This window comes from Sinocyclocheilus rhinocerous, unplaced genomic scaffold (genome assembly GCF_001515625.1).
Source record: "Sinocyclocheilus rhinocerous isolate Xijiao unplaced genomic scaffold, SAMN03320098_v1.1 scaffold263, whole genome shotgun sequence".
NCBI lineage: Eukaryota > Metazoa > Chordata > Actinopteri > Cypriniformes > Cyprinidae > Sinocyclocheilus > Sinocyclocheilus rhinocerous.
In genome coordinates, this window is record NW_015645086.1 from 828,951 (window position 1) to 847,006 (window position 18,056).

Consider the following 18,056-nt stretch of genomic DNA (forward strand, 5'->3'; position numbering starts at 1 on the left):
CTCCACAAAATGAATAAAAGTTCAGATACAAGTTGGCGTACAGTGAACTCTAGGAGCGTGTCGGCGGCGTCTCGTCTCTTCAGCGCTGCCACTGATGGCTGCTGTGTCGGCGGCTCACAGTACAGGTGGTTTCTGGTTAAAGTCTTCACAGCACACTCTCCATCACCGATCAGAGCAACCACCTCGTCCTTAGACATGGCCAAGTCCAGATTCTCCCCCTAGAATCCAAATTCATGGGCCATTCAAGTGTGTAAATAACAAAATAATCTATTGTGTATTAACACACAGAGGAGAAGAGATCCCAAACTAGAGTTACATTATGTTTTCATAGCACAATGCAATCTTTTTTTATTGCATAATTTATTTTTATTAAATTAAAAAAATATATAATATAATATAATATAATATAATATAATATAATAATGTTAATAAATATGGCAGAATCAACTTGAATACAGTAGATCACACCAGGAAAAAAAACATTATGGGTCAGATGAAGTAGAAATATTTCCTTGCATATTGTTATTTACAGTGTGCTGTATGGAGAGAAAAAAAAAAAGACTGCATAGGAGTGAATTGTAATTTAATTTGTCATTTTATTAAATTGAACTTTAGCTTTAAACAACTACATTCTCACCTAAAAAAACTCTTAAAACTACAAATTACACACAACAACAGTAGTATTTGTAAAATTATAGTGGATTTGGGTGTCCACCATGACACTCACTGTGAGAAATGCTGCAAGCGGAGTGAGACAAACTGTTCCCGTGGCGATATTGGGTGAATATGTCTTGGCTGGAAAAACTTCTCAGCCAATCAGATTTGAGGATCAGAACAAACGGTTATGATATGATATATGATATGATACTTGTGCTGGTGAGGATGTTTTGAGTTCTGAACATTTATAACTCAAAACTCAGTTTCATTTAGATACTATTATAGTTTTTTATTATTTAGAATTAGTTTTATTTTGGGATTTTCTGTTTTCATTTGAATTTTAGTAAAAATTTTAGTAAATTTGTTGTTTTGTCATTTTTATTAGTATTTTTTTTTTTTTTACATGTCTATACATTTTACGTTTTTTAATAAATAAATAAATATATTTTTTTATTAATGCCAGTTTTAGTTGTAGTAATTTGAATCAAGTTAAACTTTAAAAAAAATACTTTATTTAATTTCAGTTGAAGTTTATTTTATTTTTAGTAGGAAAAATCTTTTTCATGGTTTTAGTTAACTACAATAACCCTGGTTCTGTTTTCATGGTAATAACGGCAATCATTTTTAGTTTTATTAAATAAACTTTTATTGTAATTTTAAAATAAGAAATCTAGGCTGGTATTATAATATAATATAATATAATATAATATAATATAATATAATATAATACAGTTCAGTTATATTAACTATTATTAGTTTTGGGGATTTGAATTATAGAGTTACAATATGTTTTTAAATAACAAAACAACAATCTTCTGTGCATTAATACACGGGTGAGAAGGGCCTGACCTCCACAGAGATGATGCTGCCGTGTTTGTGTCTGAAGGGTTTGCTGGGGTCATGTTGATTGAGGCTATGAAGAACAGGATTGGGCTCATAACTGAAGGGGCTGCCGCTGACCATCTCAAACTCAAAGTGCAGGTTATCCAGGAGGAAATGCACACTGACAGCAGCACGCAGGGCCTCGGGCCCCACCTCCGGAGTGGGACACAGGATCAGAGTTGAGCTGTTCACTGTGCACCGCTCCTCCACCTGATCAGGAACAGGACACGAGGAAACCAGGTGAAAAACTGTGTTATAATAACCGACATGTAAATATTAGACAGTTTGTTTGAGAGAAGGCACAAGCACAGACTCACTTGTGTGAACTCTACCTGTTTGACGACACAGAGACTATCTTCAGGACAGTTGGGCTCTGGGACGATCCGCCGAGCTCTTCTGAGGAGACTGTAATCCACACTGCTCTTCCTCCTCCTCCTCTTCCTCTTCTGTGAGTGCGGCTCCAGAGGGGTCAGGGTCACGTGGATACGAGGCTCCTGTACCACGTCCAGATGCTGGCCAGACACTCGAATGATACGGCCCCCGCTTAGACAAACACCCATGATTCATGAGATGGTTATTATATAAAAAAAATTAACTTAAATGATTTTAGCAAATGGCTGCAATATAACAAAGAGTGAAAAATTTAAGGTGGTCTGAATACTTTCCGTACCCACTGTATATGCTGGACTAATAACTATTATAATAATAACTAATAACTATAATAACTAATATTTCCAAAACACAGATCATGGAAAAAAATATTGCAAAGCATTAATTTGCTAATTGGTGCAACTGTGCATGTGTCAAATATATAACATAAATTATATTACCAATCTGTAAATCACAATAAAGAGTTTTTAATATAAGAAATAATATTCATATTTTTTCTTGAACTTTTGAAATAAAAAAGATTGCATAAAGCATACTATGTTAACATACTCATACAAAAAGACAATTTATAGACAAATTTCTGAAATCAGACAGATAAATACACTGACACATATATGACTGCTCACATTTACGGCAAAGATTCTACATACATTAGTCCTAAGTCTTCATTTCTTATTCTTACTTAGTTTTTAAAAATAAAATAAAATAATTAAAACAAGATTAATTTACTTAATTTAATTGAAAAAAACAAAAAACAATACATTGGCAAAAATGTTTTTTATTATTTGAAGCACACATCTCACTAAATGTCTTTCTTTAATTAGCTAATGAAAAAAATAAACATTAACATATATTCTCTATGTATAACAAGTCTTGGTACCTTTTGCAGTTTTGTAAGATAAAATAAGATATACAAAATAAAATAAACAAAAATCCTTAGTTAAAATAATACAACTTTATGGATTTTCACTCCATTGGAAAAATGTTTAAAAGAAATAAGTTGTAAAAAATATAACGTTACGTACTCGAGGAAGCTTTTTAATATAAATAAAATTAAATAGGCTACAGTATTTCCATGACATAGGACAAGCAGTTTCGCAAATAAAAAAAATAAAAAAAATTAAGTCTTTAAAACAAGATAACTTTATTGATTTGTCTAAGACTTGTTTTCAGAGAAAATATTGTTCTCATTCCATTGGCAAAATATTAAATTTACTAATAAAAAAATAAACAGTAAAAAACAAGTCTTAATACTTACTGTAATTCTGTAAAAACAATAAAATAAAATAAAATAAAACTATACTTAAGTTCTTTAGAATACATGTCACGTTTCTCACCTGATGAAGCTTTTGGAGGGAGCAGCATGGGTTACATTGGGGTCTGGGGTGTATTGATAGAAGACTTCCTGTAGATGGCGCTCAGCTCTACCAAAGCGTACTGTAACGCCGCTCTCTCCGGTTCTGTTACTCCCTCCAGTCACACACTCTACATGTTCGTTGTTGTACTGCTTGGGAGAACTGTTAAGACACAGACTACTAAAACTCTGAACTCAGTGTTGCCAAATGTGAATAGTCATGAATGACAATAAATCCTGAGTAATGTATGGAGTATATTAGATTTATGAATTGATGTATTTAGAACACAGCTCATTGTTTTAGATCTACAAAGACTTCCAACATTAACAGAAGGATGATTAATTATGTATCACATAATCAGCTGACATGATATGAGTTGCAGAGATGACAACATAATGAGATTTACTGATGACTTCTGTCTGACTGGACGGCCGTAGAGGACGCTGCTCTACACAGTCACTTACATGTAACATGGGACTCCACCAATCAGGATGCTGATCTCTTTGGAACGGCCCGTCAGAAGGTTCTGTCCCGTGATGGTGAGTGATGTGCCGCCCGACATTGGGCCTTTCAGTGGAGACACTCCCAATAACACTGGGTCCTTGAGTTTAGGAAAACAGAACACGCACACACACACACACATTAGAAAACACTGCTTTATACATGTGTGCTGTTGACCTCATCCTGTTAAAGCCCTGAATAATACATTTTTTTGTTTTCCAGGAAAACTATCTAAAAATCCTTAAAATAAGATAGATTTACATAACTGAATTGTATAAGATTTTTACATTTAAGAAATATATTTTTAATACTTTTTTTTAAAATCTTGTTTTAACCATAAAAGCTCACCTTATTTCCTTTTGTTATTTCCTTTTCCCCCCCCCATTTACATAAGCATAATATTTTGGTCTTTTTCCAGTAAATTTATCTAAAAACCCTTCAAATAAGATGCATTTACTTACTATATTTAATTGAGTAAGCCTTACACATTTTTAAAATATTTTAATTTCTTAAAATATTATAATATTTTAAATAAAATATTTTTAAAATATTTAATTTCATTTTTCAATTCCATTTTTTTCTTTAATTTGTGCGTTGTTATAACAATAATCTCATCCTATTAAAGCCCCTGAAAAATACATAACATTTAGGTCGTTTTCCAGTAAAAATATCTATAAATCTTAAAAAAAAAGACACACCTACTTTATTGAATTGTATAAGACTTACACATTAAAAAAATAAATAAAATAAAAATTAAATATGTCTTATTTTCCAGTAAATATATCTAAAAATCCTTTTTAAAGCAAAAAAATAAAAAAATAAATAAAACATATATATTTATATATATATATTCATAACTTTTTATGCGTTTTTTCACCATATTTGAACATGTTTTTTCTTGTTTGAAGCATTAATCCCACTATATTTCTTTTTTCAAAAATGCCTTTTAAAATTTAAATAAACATTAAACAAAACTTAATACCTCTCACAATTTTTAAAAATAATAATAATAAAGTTTTAAGTAAAAGTAAGTAAAAGTTGTTTTAAAATGGCCAAAAACCTCCCTGCCTTTAATAAATACAGGATGAATTCCTTGCATGTTATTCATTCTTGCTAAACAATTTTTATCCATTTTGTGGCCTGTTGGATTAATGGTTACCTGGTAACGGAAGCGCTGGGCAGATTGCCCGATTCCTCCGCCTTTAACCTGAACCGAGACGTGGCCGCTCTGTTCCCCTGCGCTCACTGTGGTCTCGCAAACAATACTAACAGGCACACAAAGAGACCTCCCATTAATCAGCGCACTGGGTCAATACTCTTCATCACACTGTGGAAGCCATTTATACAATGTCATTAACGAGTGCCAGTAATATACAGCATGCCCTCACTCATACTCATATCATATTACCTGGAGGACACCTCGTATCTGTCGGGGATGACCGTGCAGGGGACTCCGGCTACAGTCACAGAGTGCTGGATGTCTTCAGCTCTCTGACCCAGATTAGAGCCAGACACGGTGAGCACTGTGCCACCCTCCACTGGACCAGAAAGAGGCTCAATCTGCAATAAACCAGAAAATGTGTAATGAAGTTACTCAGTGATGACAAAGCCATGGATGTGCATTGAATTAGAGACCCGAAGCACTACACTACTGTTCAAAAGTTTGGGGTTGGTAAGGTTTTGTAAAATATTTTTTTAATAAATCTCTTATGCTCACCAAGGCTGCATTTATTTGATTAAAAATGCAGGAAAACAGGAATATTGTGAATTATTATTACAATTTAAAACTGCTGTTTTCTATGTTAATAATATATTATAAAATGTAAATTATTCCTGTGATCAAAGCTGAATTTTCAGCATCATTACTCCAGGCTTCAGTGTCACATGATCATTCTGATATGCTGATTTGCTGCTCAAGATTAATTTCAGATTATTATCAATGATAAAAACAGTTGTGCTGCTTAATATTTTGTGGAAACCATGATCATTTTTTTAAAATACAAATCTCTACTGAAAAATGTAACAAATCTCACTATATTTACTTTATTTCCTTTTTCTTCCTTTAATTTGTGTGGTGTTACACCATTGATCTCATCATATTAAAACCCCTGAAAATACATAATATTTTGTCTTGTTTTCCAGTGTAACACATGACAGTCTTACACATGATTATTATTAGAAGAAAAAAAACGTATTTTTTTCACTCAAATGGCAAATGTTTTTTTTCCTCATTTGAAACATTAATCCCACTATATTTCCTTTTTAAATTATCTTTTAAAATTAAAAATAAACATGAAAATCTATACTCTAAAAAAAAACTTAATATCTTTCCATTTTTGTTTTGTTTTAAGGATGACAAGACAAAACACTTTTCCAATGTAAAAAGTTGCTTTTTTTTCAATGTAAAATTCTTTGCATTTCATTCATTCTTGCTAAACCATTTTTATCCTTTTTTCCATTTTTTATCGCTTTGACAAACAGAAAGTTTCAAAGAACAGCATTCATTTGAAATAGAAATCTTTTGTAAAATTATAAATGTCTTTACTGTTACCTTTGATCAATTTAATGCCTCCTTGCTAAATAAAAGTATTAATTACTTTAATTAAAAGTATTTAATTTCATTTAATTTTCCACCTAGCAACCAGCTAGAGAAACCTAGCAACCGAACTGAACACCTTAGCAACCTTATAACGATGGCATGCCAACCAACCAACCACAACACCCTAACGATATTACTCACATTTCCTTAAGTAAAAAGCTTGAGTACCTGCACGCAAACATCTATGAGGTCATTTAGCTAATCATGTCAGTTGAAATATTGTGCTCTGATTTATACATCTAATGGACAAAACAATTATTGTACAAACTCATGGGTCAGCAAGGAAAAGCACAAGGACAAGGGTCAGTCCTTAAAGGACCACAATGTATATTTCAGATAGTGAAGAAAAATCCTTTCACAATGCAGTTTAGCCTGGCAGGTTTATTCCAAGCTCTTAAAGGGACAGCTCACATGAAAATAAACAGCTGAAGATCTTCTGGTGAATTAAATGGAGGGAAAAAATATCTATCACTTTAACAATACTGAGTATAGTGTTAATGGCTCACAAAAAGCACAAATAAACATGCGTGTCCCTCACCGTGTGTATGTGAGGAGCAGGACAGGTCTGCTGGACGTGCTCGGTGCAGGAGCTCCTGTAGACGCAGCTGGAGCGAGACCCTTCACACCACACACATCCGTACTGCTGATCGGCCGTGTGACAGCGACTGCAGTCGGACCGGCCCACGGAGCAGTTATACAGCCAAACTGCAAAGACAAAACACACGTGACACAAACAGAGTGCAGCACATTCATAACCTCAGCAAACAATGGATGACGTACCATGCAGGTCCTCTGGGTAATCCATCTGGAAAGAGTCCCTCCTCCTGACTGAGATCATGCTCCTGTATTCCTCCACGGCAGCCGAGTAAGAGTACTTTGAAACCGAAATGCAATCACAATCATTTTCACAGCTTCACAGGCTTTGTTATGTAACTGTGTAACAACAGTGTAACAGTTATTTAATGGATGTTATATAATACTGCCACATATGGGTTGTGCTAGCAACACAATTACAGTTAAATTATATTATAGTTTGTTTTAAAATATTTTAAAAATATTTTAATAAATTTTTTTTTTAAATAACTTCATTAGCAAATTGTTTTTATATCTCATATTTTTTCTTTAATTTGTGCGTTGTTATAACAATAATCTCATCCTATTAAAGCCCCTGAAAAATACATAACATTTAGGTCGTTTTACAGTAAAAATATCTATAAATCTTTAAAATAAGACACACCTACTTAATTGAATTGTATAAGACTTACACATTAAATTAAAAAAAAAAAATTAAATATGTATTATTTTCCAGTAGATATATCTAAAAATCCTTTTTAAAGCAAAAAAACAAAAAAATATATATACATATATATATATATATATATAGTTATTATATAATGGAAAAAAAAGAAAAAGTAAACATTGTAAACATTTTAGTTGCCAAGGCAACATTTCACATTTTCATTTAATATAACTTGATGTACTAAAATAAATAAAATGAAAATTAATAAAAAGGATATAAACATAAAAAATGAACAACACAATTACTAAAACTTCAAATTAAAAATGAAAACAATATAAATATTGTTACACAAAAAAATTTAATATACAGGTAATTTTCTGCCAGGACCTTGCCCAGTAATTTTTTACAGACATTTCCATGAATTCTAAATACCATCTAACTCTAAAACACAACGCAATGAAGTGCTAAAATTCAAAATGCAGGTAAAACACGTATAAAAATTAATATGGAAAATGTCTTCAAATTAATGCATTAACCATATTTTTACAGATTTTTTTTTTTAATCAGACCTGGTGTAGCTGGCAGGTAATGAAGAACAAAGATGGCTGAGTGTCGTCCACTTCCACAAAAGCATCCACCACCACCGATCGGCCCTCAATCACCAACACACACTGATAATCAAGATCTTTGTCCTTAAAAACACACACAGATATATTCTTTTTATGGTCTACATATTTTTAAACATTTAATCAATAAATCAGATAACATAATACACCCAATAAACACAATTCTTTTGAACTTTCAATTAATCAAAGATTCATGAAAAAAATGCATCACGGTTTCCACAAAAATATTAAGCAGCAAAACTGTTTTCAACATTGATGATAATAAAAATGTTTCTTGAGCAGCAAATCAGCATATTAGAATGATTTCTGAAGGATCATGTGACACTGAAGACTGGAGTAATGATGCTGAAAATCCAGCTTTGACATTAGAGAAATAAAATACATTTTAAAATATATTTTAAATAGAAAACAGTAATTTCGTAAAAATTTTAATATTTCACAGTATTACTGTTTTACTGTATTTTTCAATCAAATAAATGCAGCCTTAGTGAGCAGAAGAGACTTATTTGAAAAAAATCCTTTGAAAAATGGACCCCAAACTTTAATGCAGGTTTATATTAGTGTGCGGGGCCGGAGGTTACCAGACTTCTAAGAACAACTATTCACATAAACATTCAAACCTATTCAGTTTATAATTTTTATAACCCTCAAGCACAACTGACAACTGCTGTGCAGTCTCCACAATGTTGCACATCAGTCAATTAATGTGGGATGATTGGTTTCAGATGTACTCTCCCCTAAATGTCCCATAAAAAAAACACAGTTGGTTGTTGTGCATGTCAGTCAGACAGCCCCTTGCTGTCTATGTGAGCATTACCAGTCATTATTCTCATAGTCAAGTCCCAACAAGGCTCAAGACGTTGCATTACCTGATAGAGGTGTAAGTTGCGTCCCAGCAGTGTGATCTTCCTCTCGACATTGACAGGTAGGAGCGAGCTGCCCCGGATGCCTTCCACACACGGACAGGCGTGAGGACCTCTGCTCACGAGTAAACTCTCCTCTTCCTGATCACACACAGATGGACAACACACTTAATTACACACACCACGGCTTCGAAAAGAGCAGACGTGGAATATCTCTCAGCTTCTGCTATATTACAGCAACACGTATAACAAGCAGAATGGCAGCACAACAAAAGTGAGTGTGTTAAACTAAGATTTAATGAAAAACAAAATGGACACAAAAAAAAGCACATGGGGAACAGCCACCAGAAGCTAATTAAATGATTAAAGAAATGTTCTGGGTTCAATACAGTGCAACAGTATCCCTTCCCAACTTTTCAGCGGCACTGGTTCTGGAAGTATTTTTTTTCTGTTCATTTTTCCCATAGGGGTTTAAAAAAAGTCTTTGTTAAAGAGTTATAATCCATGAACCATATCAACCAGTTACGAGGTGAGTTACAACATTAAAAACTTTGATTTGAAGCAAAAAAAAAAATAAATAAATAAAAAATTTGAAAACTAAACAAAAAGACAAAAGTACATGACTGTGTACTTATCAGCTTTAATGAGGGAAAGAACTACAATCCCATTAAGCATTGTGAATGACACGGTGAAAAATTATGGATGCATGGATACATTTGTGGGCCTGTAAATTCACACATACACACAGAAATAGTATATTTTACAATTACTACAATATTTACCAGTTTGAGAGCATAGGGAGACTGACTATTGCGTGATTTGTGGTGCTTCATCGGAGTGGGCAGGCACTAAAGAGCTCTTTTGGTGCTCTTTGCTTGCTTTAATTCCGATAGGTGGAGATTTTTTTTTTTTTTTGAAGAATCATGGGTAATGTATTTCCTTTTTTTAACCAGGTATTCTGCTGCTAAACACGATTAAAGAAATAGGCTGAAATAATGATGGCTGATGGCTTCAACAAAAGCATATACCATACGTAGCTCACAGTAGGTCTGTCTTCAAAGTTTTTTGTTGATAAGTTTGTTAAAAATGACCCTATAGAAAAAAAATGGGATTTTTACTACCGGAACCTGTGTTACACTCTATACTTAGTTAAATGGACAGTTCAGAAAAAGAACAAGAAAAAAATATATATTTTGAAAAGTGTTTCTTTTACAAGGTGTTTTTGTATTTAAAATGAAAGTCAATGGGGTCCAAAACAACATGTTTGGACCCCATTGACTTTCATTGTATGAACAAAAACAGAAGAAACATTTTTCAAAATCTTTTTTCCACAGTAAGTCATACAGGTTTGCAACGACATGAGAGTGAGTAAATGACGACAGAATTTTCTTTTTTTATGGTGAACTATCCATTTAAACTGCAAGAGCGTTACTGTAACCCAGATTTTTGCTTGTTTTTTTACAAACTGATGAACGAGTCAAAATTAATTTCTGTGCATCATCATAAACCCAGAACATTGCTTTAATGTTGTGACATTAAATGACTTTAATATATAATTATGGTCGAATTAGTAATAGAGCAGAACTGCTTTCATCTATTTAATTATATATCCTATCATTCACGCATGTAATTTACGCTTTAGGTACGTTCAACCTCCAGCATCTACAGCGCTACATGCGAGCAGAGTTGGCCCGAGGAACCACACTCACCAGGAGGAAAAGGTCAGCTGAGTCGGACTGGTAGTCTGTGTCTGGAGCGAGGGGGAAATCGGATGAATCAGGCCCTGCCTCACCGTCGCCAGAGGGGGCGCTGGCTGACGACACAGGGACGCCCGTGTCTATAAGTGCATCTACATCCATCTCCGCCTGCGAGAGGGTAACCACTTCAGAGGAGGATGAGGGCAGCGCTTCAATCAACGGCCCCATCGTCACCACTTCCCCAGCTCTCAACGCGGGCAGCGTCACTTCAGCGGCCTCTTCATGCAACGAACCTCCCACAAGTTCTTCACGTGGGTGTGGAGGTGGTGTATGTGTACGCGTCAAAGTCTTTTATTGTTTGAGGAGCAGACGTGGGGAGCGAAAACTTTAGACGAACACAGGACACAGAGAGGGGAAAAATGAAATAAATGGCAACTGAAATAAATTAATATCAACTCAAATCAATAAACAATGGTGCCGAATTAAACATTAAAAATCATAAAACACACATGCAAGCGTTATGTGTACTACCATTTAAAAGTCTGGGGTTGGTAAGATTTTTGAAGGCTGCATTTATTTAAATTTTTTTATTTGAACATATTTTATATTTATATTTCTGTGAATTTCACCATTTCACCATCAGCACCATTACGCCAGTCTTCAGTGTCACATGATCCTTCAGAAATCATATAATGCTGATCTGGAAACATTTCTTATAATGATAATGTTGTAAACAATTGTTTTGCTTAATATTTTTGTGGAAACTGTGATACTTTTTTCCAAGATTCTTTGATGAATACAAAGTGCAAAAGAATAGCATTTATTTAATAGAAATCTTTTGTAACAACTTCCCCAGCTCTCAACGCGGGCAGCGTCACTTCAGCGGCCTCTTCATGCAACGAACCTCCCACAAGTTCTTCATATGATTGCGGGGTCGGTGTTGACAGCAAACCTACCTGGATGCTCTCCTCCACCCAAGAGGCATTTTTCGATAGGGTCGTGGCCTCTGTGATGGTATCGGTTGACTCTGTAGTGGCACTGGATGGGTGCGTAGAGGAGGCTGTAGCGTGGTTGGGGGTGGTGGGTGGTTGGTTGAGTGGGGTCGTGGTTTCCAGAGTTGTGGTGGGGGCGGCGGTGGGCTCTGGAGTAGTGGGAGCAGAAATCATATAATGCTGATCTGGAAACATTTCTTATAATGATAATGTTGTAAACAATTGTTTTGCTTAATATTTTTGTGGAAACTGTGATACTTTTTTCCAAGATTCTTTGATGAATACAAAGTGCAAAAGAATAGCATTTATTTAATAGAAATCTTTTGTAACATAAATGTCTTTAATGTTCTGTTGTCATCAATTTAATGCATTCTTGCTGAAAAAAAAATATTACATTATTATTTTTTAAATGTTACTGTCTCCAAATTTTCAAATGGTAGTTAATATGAACCAAAAACGGTTAAGCAAAAGGAGCCAAAAACACATACAGTGGGGTCTAAAAGTCTGATACCACACTGAAAACCTTTGATTTAAAACTTTAATTAATAAACGTTGTGAAAAAAAAAAAAAGAATGACAAATTGAATAAGAAATTTCACATTTTTATATTCTACTATTTCTAGTTCACTAATCAAATAAGTACATTTGTAACAAAATCGGGACAAAATCGAATACTTTTTTCCACTTAAACATTCCACAAATTGTCATGCTCATAAAACAATTTGTATTTTTGTAAAATATACATTAGCTAAAAAACTAATTTGTCAAAAAAACGTTTTAAAATATAAACATGCACTTTCACTGTTGGTCTCAGACTTTTTGGCTCCACTATAATTGCACAGCATATCAAACTCACAGATATGACCTCACATATTAACAAAAACTTACATGCTGGTTGTAGATGATCGCACCACGGTCACACGTGGACCGGTGAGTGCACACATGCTGGTGGACGCACCAGTTACATTTCCAGCGGCTGTTCACACAGCCCCTACACCTAAAAACAGAGCGAGACAGAACACAATGGGCCAAAAGTTTAAAAGTGACTGCATAAATTAAACCCATCTACACCCCTCTGAGCATTCAGATGAAGACAGCAAAGCAGCACTGCATGAAAAATAGCTGAGCTCTACAATTACACATGACTCCCCTAAACTCATCAAACATCACAGAGCTGAGTTCACAGCTTTCCCACATCGCAAATCAAAACAACATCAGGGAGAGCCGCGCCATCAGCGGCTGTCTGCAGGGGTGTATGGGTAAGGGAGGATGGTCAGGGCGGAGGAATGGTGGAATGTGGGAAACAGCTGTTAAATCATCAGGGATGTGTTAGTGAGGTCCGGAAAGACAGACAGCTGCCCTGCCCATCGCACGCCTCTGGGACATTCTTCAACGCATGACAGCCGCTCACCAACGGATGTTTTAATATTGCTTTTGGATGATGATGGCATGACACTAAATGGCTAAAACTTTTCACTACCACTTTACAATAAGGTTTTATTTGTTAACATTAGTTAACTACATTAGTTAACATGAATTAACATGAATTAGCATTTATTAATATTAGTCATTTTTCAATTATTACAGATTTGAAACAACATGATGGGGAGTAAATGATGACCGAATTTTCATTTTTTGTGTGAACTCTCTCTTTAAGAATGAAAAAACACTGTACTGTATTTTTGTGATTGCTTTATTCATGTGGCATTAAAACGCAGGAGAGTCCATGTGACTTACGGCCTGGTGCCAGAGAGCTGCTGCGCCACAGAGCAGTCGTAGAAGGTGAAGTCTGCGAGCGCTACGGTGACCATCCGAAAGCGCAGGGACAGCGTGATGGACACAGAATCTGTTATAGAGGACAAACATGAGAGGACTCTGGGTCAAAATGTTAAACGGATATTATGGCGGTGGAACATCATGTCACATAACACCTTAAAAAATAATGAGATGAAGTTAAATGCACCATCCATAGCGTATGTCACCATTCATGTAGCGTCATTAACTTTTTAGTGGAATGCTTCAATGGAAGAGTAAGAGTAATGGTGCGGAAATCCATCAGTGGAAGTGAAACTGGAACATGACTATTCTAAAATTCCAGAGTGATCCCAGGCTGATGTACTACTTTTCAAATGATTCTTCTGATGTTTTTGAAATAAGTCTCTCAAGGCTGCATTTATTTGATCAAAAATACAGTAAAAATTTTAATATTGTGAAATATTATAAAAATTTTCTATTTGAATATATTTTAACATGTAATTTATTCCTGTGATGCAAAGCTTAATTTTCAGCAACATTACTCCAGCCTTCAGTGTCACATGATCCTTCAGAAATCATTTTAATATGCCGATTTGCAGCTCAAGAAACATTTCTTATTATTATCAATGTTTAAAACTGTTGTGCTGCTTCATATTTCTGTGGAAACTGTGATATATTTTTTTCAGGATTATTTTATGAATAGAAAGTTCCAAATTACAGCATTTAGTTGTAACAGACATTTTTTGTAAAATTATAAATGCCTTTACTGTCACTTTGGATCAACTGAATGCATCCTTGTTGAATTAAAGCATTATTAGTATTTTTAAATATTACTGACCCCAAACTTTTGAGCGGTATAGTAAGTCGCTCTTAACTGTGAGAAAAAGTCACACTGACAATCTGGATTGTAATTATATTAAGTTGATTGGTGCTTGAAAGTCAATCATGACACTCCCACTCATAAATGGTTCCACACACAGCCCACACAGGTTTCTACAACTGTAAACCAGTTCCTTAAAGCCAGTTTGTCAAGTTGTTGAAACAAGTCAAACATCATTAGTGTGTGGGTTTTCTCACCCTCTCCCTGTGGTACTGCTGGAAGTCTGTGGGCCTCAGGAGTGGCACAGGTGACTGTGGTGCCCACATATCATTGACCGGTAACACAAAACATATTTTTTTGTGTCATTAAGCTTTATAGCTTTGATAATTCATTAGAAAAGCATCCCTTAAGGAATAGTTAAATAAATATGACAATGACTGGGGAAAAAGCTTTTAAGCATAAAAAATGAGGCAAGATAATGTGTGAATTATCCCATTAGGGAGTGCAGTGGCAGAGTCTGCTAGCTTAGAGGCTAATTACTGTAGCTCGCCAACCATATGCTAACTGAAACACAAAGAAACAATTATTTAATTTGACCATTTACAGCTCTGGATATATTATATGTCATATACATTACTGTTCAAGAGTTTTAATTAAAGGGATAGTTCATCCAAAAATGAAAATTCTGCCATCGTTTACTCACTACTGCCAGCATTTCTAACTTCTGAACAAAACAAAAAAAAAAAGATATTGTGAAGAATGTTGATAATTAAACATTTTCGGTTCCCAGTGAATTACATTTGTATGGAAAAAAAATACAATGGAAGTCAATGGGAACCAAAACTGTTTAATCGTCAAAATAACTTCTTTTGTGTTCAGAAGAAGAAAGAAATGCATACAGGTTTGGAACAACACGAGGGTCAGTTATTTCACAACGATGCAGTAATTTGATAAGAAGTGACAGTACAGACATTTATAATTAAAAAAAAATAAATAAATACTGTTCTTTCGAACTTTCTATTCATTAAAGAATCCTGAAGAAATGTATCAGTTCAAATAAAAATATGAAGCAGCACAGCTGTTTTTAACATTAATAACAATAATAAATGTTTCTTGAGCAGCTAATCAGCATACTACAATTATTTCTGAAGGATCATGTGACACTGAATACTGGAGTTATGATGCTGAAAATTCAGCTTTGCATCACAGAAATAAATGACATTTTAACACACATTATAATAGAAAGCAGTTATTTTAAATTCCGATATCATTACACAATATTACTGTTTTGCTGTATTTTAACCCTGGTGAGCATAAGAGACTTCTTTGAAAAACATCAAAAATCTTACCAACCGCAAACTTTAGAATGGTAGTGAATGAAAGATATTAAATGAAATATTACAGGGTTTACTTATAGGCTATGGCTGAAGGAGGACTGAATTTTGATGGTGTTTCTGACTGGATGATTTTATACCTGTTTCTGTTCTCCAAGGCTGGCGTTATATTGGCTCAGTGACTCCACTCTCAAGCACTGCTGCTGCTCATCAAAGCTCCACAGCCAATGACCTTCAACAGAGCCCAGCCTACAGTCTGAACGCATCCCACACCTGGAGGAGAGAGGGAAAAAAAGACCAGACAGGATGATGAGTAAGATAACTGACAGACAGAGAGAAATACTTCTAAAATAAACTGAAAACTGCCGTCCAATGCAGGAATTACAAGAATAAACTCACCGGCCATCAAGAACACACCAACCGCAGTATGGGTCCTTCGCTGCCAGACAGGAAGTGCAATCAGTGTGCTTGTCACACTCTGCCACAGGCCTCTTCTCCACCTGACCACACACAGCACAGCAGGAGAAATCACACACAACACAGCTATGACCCAGAGTTTCCACTCCAGGCATATGGGGGAATGTGATGGTGAACTACATCAAATATGCACTTTTAAACTTTTTTTATGCTGATTAGGAGTGGAAATTTTGCAGTATGTATTTGAATATAATAAAAATCATTAAACTAGAGTGACCATACGTCCTCTTTTTCCAAATTGGCTAAAATGTCCAGGTTTCGGCTTTGTTTTCCTATTGACATGTTCTGTACAGTACTTCTACATTATATGAAAGCATTTCATTGCTTTGACCGTTCTCTGTAGATCCCACTTTTTTTTCGCATGCCTCGATTGGTCGGTTACGTACAATGCCTGCATGCTATTGGCCAAACTACTTTTCAATCATTACCTTCAGGAATGAAAAACAACAGGAAAACAAAGCCAAAACCCAGAAATTTTAGGCCATTTAGAAATCCTGACCAGGACACGTCTGGGAAAAAGAGGACGTATGTTCACCTCAGTAAAATTAATCTCAGAGTACTACACTCTGTAAACATCATCAAATTGGTTTAAAATGTATATATATATATATATTTAAAAAAAAATTTATTTTTTTTTATTATTATTATTTTTTTGCTTTTACTTAAACATCATTTTCCAAAAATCAGGCAAAACTAAAATGATTTTAAACATACTTAATTATCCTATAATTATTACAAATATAGTTTTACAGTTTTATAAGTATATTGCATCAATGTTGAAACTATTTAAATTTGTAATAATAGTTCATAATATCAAATACACAATATCTTATAAATACAGCCTTGATGAGCATAAGAAAAACAAACCTTAATTAGTATTTTTGACTGGTAGTACTAATGACATGATTTGTTAACTCACAGAATGGCTGGTCATGATGTAGATGTGTCTATGGGTGGAATCCAGCAGTAAGTCACTGTTGATGGCCAAACCAGGTTGGATGAGAAGGGTGGAGTACTTCTTCACCTCTCCTGAGTTACCCAGGAACACCTAACATGAGATAAAAAGCACCTTGAACTCACCACGAAAAAAAAAGAGTTTCAATAAGTAACCTGACAACGGCTCCTAAGAACTTCCTCAAGGTTTAATTGAATATTTAGGTTTATGAAACTACATAAATAGCAACAGGACACCTGGACAGGTCTAACTAAAAGTGCTGAAAGTGTCTGCTGAAATGGTTTAGCGCTAGAACACTTCTAAGTCTTATTAAAGGAAAACGACATGCAAGGATCTGAGAGAGGTGCCTAATGCCTCCTGAATTCTATCACGACTGGGGTCGATTTCAGCAAACCAGATTAGAATAGTGAGAATCCCCTCAGAAGAGCAGGTATCCTGCTTAAGAGTCTCAGACACCTTACACCGCGAGCTGCTCACACACTCCACCCAGTCAGGTTTGCGTTTTAACTGGATTAGCATTGACAAACTGCCGGCCACGGTCTACTGCAGGAGGAATCATGCATTGCAACATCATCGTACCATGCAAGACTGAATAGTTGTGTAGACGTAGGGTTAGAGGAGGTGTACCTGCATGTCTGTTTGTCAGGGAAAATACAAATGTATATGCGATTCTTCAGTTTTTTCAGTTCCTTTCAACTGAAATTATCTTTCTTGGATCACCCCCAAAAAAATCGATTTTATCTTATATATATATATAGAGAGAGAGAGAGAGAGATGGGTGAGTTAATTATAATATACTTAAATATTTATTAATTTATTTGTGTGTTTGTAAGTAAAGTGAAATTAAATATAAATATAATTAAATATAAATATTTAAACAATTTTATCTCTCTCTCTATACATACATATACATA

General features: G+C 34.7%; 1 protein-coding gene across 1 annotated transcript in view; it reads right to left on the reverse strand.

Annotated features, from left to right (window-relative positions):
- LOC107705653 (plexin-B1-like) overlaps positions 1-18,056 on the reverse strand; it is a 96,373-nt gene that overhangs the window by 10,555 nt on the left and 67,762 nt on the right. The window contains exons 6-24 of the mRNA XM_016509045.1: positions 17,107-17,235; positions 16,110-16,210; positions 15,851-15,983; positions 14,634-14,703; positions 13,539-13,647; positions 12,690-12,798; positions 11,715-11,982; positions 10,823-11,103; positions 9,120-9,254; positions 8,194-8,316; positions 7,165-7,258; positions 6,923-7,089; positions 5,194-5,345; positions 4,945-5,050; positions 3,749-3,885; positions 3,267-3,446; positions 1,872-2,082; positions 1,507-1,749; positions 42-218 (exon numbers count right to left, since the gene is read on the reverse strand). Of these exons, the coding sequence (XP_016364531.1) occupies positions 42-218; positions 1,507-1,749; positions 1,872-2,082; positions 3,267-3,446; positions 3,749-3,885; positions 4,945-5,050; positions 5,194-5,345; positions 6,923-7,089; positions 7,165-7,258; positions 8,194-8,316; positions 9,120-9,254; positions 10,823-11,103; positions 11,715-11,982; positions 12,690-12,798; positions 13,539-13,647; positions 14,634-14,703; positions 15,851-15,983; positions 16,110-16,210; positions 17,107-17,235 (2,925 nt within the window). The remainder of the gene's footprint in view (positions 1-41; positions 219-1,506; positions 1,750-1,871; positions 2,083-3,266; positions 3,447-3,748; positions 3,886-4,944; positions 5,051-5,193; positions 5,346-6,922; positions 7,090-7,164; positions 7,259-8,193; positions 8,317-9,119; positions 9,255-10,822; positions 11,104-11,714; positions 11,983-12,689; positions 12,799-13,538; positions 13,648-14,633; positions 14,704-15,850; positions 15,984-16,109; positions 16,211-17,106; positions 17,236-18,056) is intronic.